This window comes from Anarhichas minor, unplaced genomic scaffold, assembly GCF_050575085.1.
Source record: "Anarhichas minor isolate MPS153535 unplaced genomic scaffold, ASM5057508v1 ptg000003l, whole genome shotgun sequence".
In the NCBI taxonomy this organism is placed as follows: domain Eukaryota; kingdom Metazoa; phylum Chordata; class Actinopteri; order Perciformes; family Anarhichadidae; genus Anarhichas; species Anarhichas minor.
In genome coordinates, this window is record NW_027466449.1 from 12,917,537 (window position 1) to 12,925,316 (window position 7,780).

General features: G+C 40.6%; 1 protein-coding gene across 2 annotated transcripts; it reads right to left on the bottom strand.

The window, feature by feature from the left end:
• Positions 1-1,267: 1,267 nt before the first annotated feature.
• On the bottom strand, positions 1,268-6,990 carry tspan31 (tetraspanin 31). 2 transcript variants are annotated; one of them, XM_076098703.1, is made up of 7 exons: positions 6,811-6,952; positions 6,605-6,641; positions 4,533-4,700; positions 4,316-4,396; positions 4,019-4,159; positions 3,519-3,629; positions 1,268-3,076 (listed from the first exon to the last, which is right to left on the bottom strand). In XM_076098703.1, the coding sequence occupies exons 2-7, from the start codon at positions 6,632-6,634 to the stop codon at positions 3,002-3,004; spliced, it is 606 nt and encodes a 201-aa protein (XP_075954818.1). In that variant the 5' UTR covers positions 6,635-6,641; positions 6,811-6,952; the 3' UTR covers positions 1,268-3,001. The 2 variants fall into 2 exon arrangements, with proteins under 2 accessions (XP_075954818.1, XP_075954810.1); XM_076098695.1 differs by lacking the exon at positions 6,605-6,641 and having other exon boundaries at positions 6,811-6,990.
• Between the last annotated feature and the right edge of the window lie 790 nt (positions 6,991-7,780).

Consider the following 7,780-nt stretch of genomic DNA (forward strand, 5'->3'; position numbering starts at 1 on the left):
GGCAACACTCAAAACCCAAAGCCCTTAGCAGGCACATTTCACTTACATAAATGTTCCTGCGTCTCAGGAAAGTGAACCTGCAGGTGCCTCCGGGCAGGGTGCACCAACGCTAGAGATTAGGTCACGCCTTTTCATGAAGGGGGGTGGTGGTGGGGGGGGCAGCAGGGATGGTGACAGTCTGCCATGGGCCATTAGGATGAGGGCAGAGCAGCAGTTTATCCTCATTTAGGACAACCTTGGTTGAAAGGTATCCGGATAATCTCCTCGTGTTCTCTCTATTCCCCTATCAGAGTGTACTTGAGCTCTCCTTCCGCTCTGCCAGCCCCCCCCCACCCCCCACCCCCCACACACACATTACTGGACCCATCCCAGCTGAAGGGATTAATGGCCTTCTGACAACACAAGGAACCAAAACCAACCGCTTGAGGAAATTCATTTTACAGCTGGCACGTTGACGCCATGCACCTTCAACTTCGATGCAGTCACTCTGCAAGATAATAGTCTCTAGAAAAAGTCCCCACTGTGTGTACATTCCTTGCTTGTCTTGAGGTATTTACTCATGTCAGAGCAGGACTGAAATAACAACTAGCCAGGAAGAAATGGCAGCAGTAGAGACTCTGTACTGCCACCATGTGGTGGAATGTGTCGTATCTTTCGTGTCATCACTCCTAAACTCTGTCACTATAACGTCACAAGACATTTTGTAGTCAACAGTGGTGGAAGTAGTAAAAAGATATTTTACTCAAGTAAAAGTAGCAACACTGCAAGTAACAGTCCAGCATTTAAAATCGAAAAGTATTAGCAACATATATTTAAAGCGCAGAAAGTAAAAGTATTCATTATGCAGAATGGCCCATTTCTGATTTATATATACGTTACTGAATTATAATTAGTGATTAATTAATGTATACATCACTAACATTACAGCCGGTTAACACAGTGCTCATTTTACTTTCTTTGTATAGTGCTGGTAGCTATATCTTATATCATAATGTATTAGTTAAGTTGTATGTGTTAATATTCTAAATCTGCAAAGTAACAAAAGCTGTCAGACAAATGTAGTGGCGTAAAACATACACTATTAGCCTCTGAAATGTAGTCGAGTAGAAGTATAAAACAGCATACAATGGAAAGTAAAAGTGCCTCAACATTGTACCACAGTACAGTACTTGAGTTAGCTTCAAATAACATCTTTACACCACTCACAGTGCTTTTTCTTTAAAGACATAAAGAGATGTAAACTAAATCACTGACTTATGTGAAACAGTTTGCAATTTGAGGTTTTATTTGGAAAATGAAGTCTCAAAAATTCAAGATACATTTGAACAACAAGTGCACACAAATTCAAAGTGAGGTTTAATATATGGCATAACGATGCTTAAGATCTGTCAAACTGCTTGTTTACACCAGCGATGACTCCAATCAGCAGCAGGAAATTCACATCAGCCAAGTTGACAGGTTCAAGTAAGACATGTAGTTAGTTTGTGTTAGTCCTTTAAGTTAAAAGCAATTCAAAAAGAGGAAACATCTTGAAAGAGAGAATTGATGAGCAGTGATTTATCAACAGGAAATGTCAAACATCGAGTCAGGCAGCAAAATTATATCATCAAAACTACTACATAAATTGAGCCTAATGTGCATCCTCAAACCTATTAACTTAAATAGATCCCGAATATATTTTATTTTTTTACAAAGCATTTAACACTTATGAACAAAAACAGCTGATGGCAACTGAGAACAAAATCATTCCACAAAAGAATTATTTTAAAATTACAAAAAAAGAAGAAAAATAACTGCAACCAAGAGCACATTTTCACAATTAACACTTTTAAAAACAAAACTGGGTTTGCAATGAGCAGTTCTGGCTAAATCTATCCAAATGTTTAAAATCAAAACAGCACTTCGCTGTATTTCTAGATGTCGTGATTTCTTCCAGCTACACAGAAGAAAATGATACGTACCTGAATCCGCCTCTCTACTACCAAAAGCTATACGAAGCAACATCACTGTGCAACACAAGGAAACATTAAATACAGGAAGGGTGGATTATTGTGGCCTTCAAAGACCTCAACTATGCAGGCAAACCTCCCGACTAGAGGGGCAACTACACGGCAAACCCACCACGAGTGATTTCTAAAAGATTATGTACAACATCGAGGCTGCAGTCCATTGGCGTCCTAATATCTCAGACTGTTAAAAGTTAGTTGGCTCAGTTACAGTTCATAATTTTTTTCTGACTAGCAACAACGTTACCAAACATCTATTCTTGCTTCGTAATCCTGTTGCATCCCGGCATTTGTGGCATCTGAAAAAAGAACATTTACATACAATTGAAAAACTACTTTACAACACACGTCCAGTATTCGCCTCCTGTTGCCCCTCGGCTGACTTAAGAGCATGAAGTCGTCGCACTGGACATGCTGGGTATACAACTCTACACATCACCAACAGCACTGACCAGAGGAATATATTTGTCGTTATGTGGTGGCACTACATCGGACACAAGAGGAAAGAATTCAAGGTGCATACAAGGTAATTTGTTGGGACACGGCACAGTCATTTGGTTGGTGTGTGGAATAAAATCGACAAAGAGGCCGTTTGTCTGTGCGGGCCCAGGACACATGCAGAGATGTCTCATCCCTTGTTACATAGCAGGGAATCTGGTACTCAAATCAAGGCTGGGTCGCGCTACCAACAAGTCACACTTCTTGGTATTACAAGTTATCCTTTCATACACAAGTATCCAGGTCTTCCGGCTGGAGCTCTGGCAACACTTTCTGGACAGGTTGTTGTAGTTTCTCAGTCTCAGTTGAAGGTGTGTGTGTGCGTGTGATTTATTTGTCAGTGTTTGTCAGGTGCTGCGTGAGCTCGTCCATTCTGTGTGTTGTTGTAGTTGGTGTGGTACTGTATTGTATGCTGGCGTGTGTCTGCCTCTAGATGTGCATGATACTATGTGTGCCAGTGTGTCCTACACTGCGCTGCGTACGGGGGGGGGGGCAGACTATAGGAAAGCACTCGGGTTCGCTCGTGGATCCTTCTGGTTCCTGTAGCGCACAGCGAGCCACACTCCCAGGATCTGTGAAAGACACGACAGGCAAAAAGATAAATGTACGGGCACTTCTAAATAAATCAGCACGTCATCACCAGATATGTGGTGACGACTCACAGAGCTAGTTGGCCAGCTAACCGCTAACCCGCTACCAAGCCAGGAACATGCGAGCGCTTGTCAATAACATCAGCATCTACCTATTTCCTGGAAACTAGCAGGAAATCTGGTACTGAATGATTTCGCTACCAATATTGACATTTATAAATACGGCTGCAATCGGTTCTTTAAGGAAGAATAAACCAAACTGCAAACCTTACGATTACTGGATGATTTGCTCAACAAAAAGAGAAAACCCCGATTTGCAACGTTAAACTCAATTCAGTGTCTTTCTTTTGTCCTTCAAAGCCTCGTTAGACTGATTAAATGAGTGGGTGGTTAGCAGATGTAGGTTTGGAGACGGGACACTCACCTCTGTGAAGCTGAAGAAGAGCCCGACGCCCCCGAGGATCTTCAGGGCCTCCGTTGCATGAGTCAGCATCATATCCCCGCAGGTGTAACAGACAGTGTTCTTTTTGCATAGCTGGAGGGAAAGACACACACCAAAAAAAAAAAAAAAAAAAAAAAAAGAATACAAGGCCTTTAGTCTTCAGCAGTGTGAGTCAACTGTTTGTCGGCTAAGCCAGTATTATCCTCCAAAATCTGTTCTGAGAACTACAGGAAAAAGTCAAACTTTTAACTTATCCTGGTTAAAGGAAATGCTTATGTGACTTCTGCTCAGCGGAGCATATTGTGTAACAGGAAATATAATGTGAAACTGAAATATTTATCTATGATGCAGTTGAACATTGTACTTAAGGAAAACCATATAAAATGTAAATGAAACAGAAACAAAAAATATATAGTTTAATTATGCAGCAACTCAAGACTGTGATTGTGCTGGTGAAGCAGGTTTTTAGATCTAAGACCTACAGCGGGACAGTTCTGCAAGTCCAGATCAAACTGTGCCTGGTTGGCGGTGACGTTGAGCAGCCCACAGCAGTTCAGCTGGCTCTCTAGGTCGGTCTTGGTCTTGTTTTCCAACATTCGCCAAGCAGAGTTCAGAAGTGTCTCCTGGAAAAGCAAGTAAGACAAATAAAATGAGGCAAATTTCTTGTAAAAAGTCACAACAATGTATTTATGCAGATATAAACACATTTTGGTAATAAGTGTTACTAACATGGACGCAGCGCAAGAGACATTCAAACTGTTAGTTTAGAGTTTTCTCACCTGTTGTCCGCGGTTCATCGCCAAGCAGGAACATGAAACTCCAAATTGGAAGAGGAAAACGATGAAAAGAACGACCATGTACTTGGAGCAAGAAGTCAAAGAAACAACAGGGAAAAATCATGGAAAAGAAACACAAAGACCACATTTTCATATCACAGTTCACAGCAACTGACCTGATAATTATCTGTGCATCAATGTCAACGAGGGGAAAGGATACAAAGAAAAGCATGACTTGGTGGTGGTGTATCGCTCCGATGAGTCCAACAATAGCGATGAGCAGCAGGAAGACACCCACTGCGATGACCCCTCCGATGATGTGGATGCTCGACACCAGGCCGAACCCCTTCCCCCATGCTGCTACTCCGATTAGCAGCAGCCCGACCAGCTAAGAAGAGGGAAGGAAGACGGTTAGCCTGAGTCAGCTGAGTCAGCGTGCACCTGATGGGACTGAGCTTATCACGCAGTCATGGCACTAAGTTTTGATCACACCAGTTAGGTCTTTCATTAAAAGGTAAAGTGTTTGCCAAATAAGTAATGCAGGGGAAGAACCAGGCTGACACGGTTAGAGCTTATTGTTAACGTTTCTTCATATGGCCCACGGCAATTAGACCGCTGGCCTCCAGGCAACACATTTTTTTAAAAACTATTTTCAATTATCTGAAACAAATTAAAAACACAGAGGTCATTGTTTTATTTCTTTAATTGATTACGTTCAACAGAACAGTCCTGCTTATATTCTGTAATACTATTGGCTTGTCACTTTACCTTTCATGGGAGCTGATAAAACATTACAGAATTGATATTTGTCATGTCTGACCCAGGAGGTTCATCTTTTTACGGAGGTACTATTTGTGCCGTTATACGTCTTCTTTCACTGCCGTCAGTGCCCTGACTCAACACAGCATCACACTCGTTACAGTGACTCAGCTGTCGACATGATTGCTGGCATGTGTACATGTTCCAAAGTTTTCTGACTGGGTGGGTCGTGTCTCAAGTGTGTTTATCAGCAGTGAGGCTCAGTGTGTCACAACAGCAGGCAAACAATGCAACGCTTCTCTTACTGCCACGTACTTCACAAAGTGTATACCTGGCAAACTTAAAAATAATCGTGACAGCAGGTGAAAGTGAGTAAGACAAACACAATAAAGATGTTTTTTGACTTGACACTTGATAACAAAAGCTGGACATGTTAGTTATACAGTGTGGGTACGTTTACGCATAATCACAATATTGTACTAAACAAAACCCTAGATGAAAGTACACCACAATATGACTAACATTACTAATTAATCTGACAGGTCGCAATAAAACAAGTGATTATTTAGTCTATTAAATGTCAGTTTATTATAGAAGACAAAGAAATGCAGCATTTTGTCACAATTAAGAAGCTGGAGCCGTCAAATGTTCAGTATTTAGGCTAGAAATACGACATAAAAGATCAATCAGTTATCAAAATATATCGATTCGCTATTGATCAACTTGACTCATCTGTTTAGCTCAACACAATATAGAGACAGATTTAATAAAGACACATCAGAGCAGTTATGTACAGTTGCCCACTGGCAGACATCAACCAACAACAGTTGCAAAAACTAGTTGTTAACAATTAGGGTAAACACATCTGTAATACCAGGCAGCAGTGACACAGTCTCTAGAACAATAGAAACAGCTGTACGATATGATGCAATGCAACAGACCAGCAACAAATACAGTCTTACTTAAGTGTTTGCTGAGAGAGACAACTATGCTACTTGTCTTTATATAGACTCAGGTCTATTTTGAGTTTGTACTTTATGTTAGATGGTGATTCTAATATTTTGTCTTTCTTATTCACATATATGAAGGAGCATAGCTACAAGATAACACAACACAGCCCACTACAAACTTAAAACTCACAATAAGGTCCAATCTTCCCTAAAACATTCTTCACAGTGTCTGGTTTTAGAAAGGGGTACATTTACTACAGGGCTGGTGTACTGGAACTAAGTTCACGGTGGGTTTATGCGAACGTTCGCTGAGTCGAGGCCAACATGTTGACTCTGACAGCTCACATGACTGACACACAAACACATTGGGTCTTGTTGCAACAGGCTCGGGTGACTGATAAGGAGAGAAGAAGTGGGAGATATCACGCATGTCAATGCTCACATCTGGGGTCAGCTGGCCTCCCTGCTAACGGTAGCATCCGGGCACATAATGGCGATAGCTAACCGGCTAACTATGGTTAGCTAACATATCTAACGCTACATATCTGTCTAGTTAGCTAACGTACACTTAAACAACGTATACCTCCAAATGTGTAATATGAGTCCATACCATTAATCGTCTGAAAAACAAAAACAGAAGAATGTGAAACAAAGGGCAAAATCAGTCATCTTTCTGCGCCCTAGCCACACTGCTGGCTGACATAACGCTAGTTCACTCAGAAGCTAGTTACGCTAAGCTAACGTGGCTATAGCTAAAAGTTAGCATCATGATCCATTTTGTACACTCACCATGTAAACCACATTCAGGGAACAAAGCGCATTTTTGGAGCAGGTGAAACCGCCACAGACCATATTCGAAAAAGCTCTAACGACTAATGAATAAGACTTAATTAAAAAAAACCAGGCTCGTCGGGCTCTCCGGAGCGCTAACGTCTGGACAACAAATGTTTTTGGTCAGCGGAGAGGGCGTATCTGATGACGTCGGCGCCTCATGTGACGTCAGGGTGTCAACCATACGTCATCATTTTAGGACAAAACCAGAGTAAGTAAAGAAAAAGTGGCGTCAACGGAAATTCAAAATGCTTGATTTTCACGGGATTCACGCACGATATACGACTTCAGATAGTATATAGATATTAGTAGACATTGGTACAAACAGAGAGACATAATTGCGATTTTTGCTAATTAGTAGTTAATGACTGAATATATTTACAATATTCATTGAGAGCAACTACATTTTCATGACTAAAGGAATGCTTTTAAAAAGCCATGTAGAATTTTAAAAACAAATAAATTCAGAACAGAATTAGAAGATATTTATAATTTAGATATAACTAAATGAAACTGGATCCTTATGTAGTTTAATTTAGCTGTAAATTAATTCAATTTTATATTTATTTATTTATCTTTACCACATTGAGCATACATAAAACAACCACACCCTGTGTCTGGAATGACAAACCAGTTGTGATTTCCATTTTGCCAGTAAAGATGTTACTATAAAACGGTGAAAACAAAAGTAAACATTTTAACATTAAAAATGACAAAGACTGATAAAAGACTGGAAAACAGGAATCCCAGTCTGTGTGAACACAGTGAGTATTTTCAGCAGTGCTCTCTGTTGTTTTAACAGGACACCTGTTACACGAGGATTACACAATAAGCTTGGTAATACATCAGGGAGACATCTGTGACACAGCATGACAAAGACAAACAGAGAAATGTTTGACATTAGCAGTCATTCACACATACATTTGTT

What these genes read in the sequence shown, in the direction of transcription:
- tspan31 (XM_076098695.1), bottom strand. Translation starts at nt 6,873, where the DNA reads ATGGTCTGTGGCGGTTTCACCTGCTCCAAAAATGCGCTTTGTTCCCTG. An exon ending in CCCTGAATGTGGTTTACATG is followed by an intron (nt 4,701 to 6,810) that starts GTGAGTGTACAA and finishes CCCTCTTCTTAG; the next exon opens with CTGGTCGGGCTGCTGCTAAT. An exon ending in ACCAAGTCATGCTTTTCTTT is followed by an intron (nt 4,397 to 4,532) that starts GTATCCTTTCCC and finishes TCTTGCTCCAAG; the next exon opens with TACATGGTCGTTCTTTTCAT.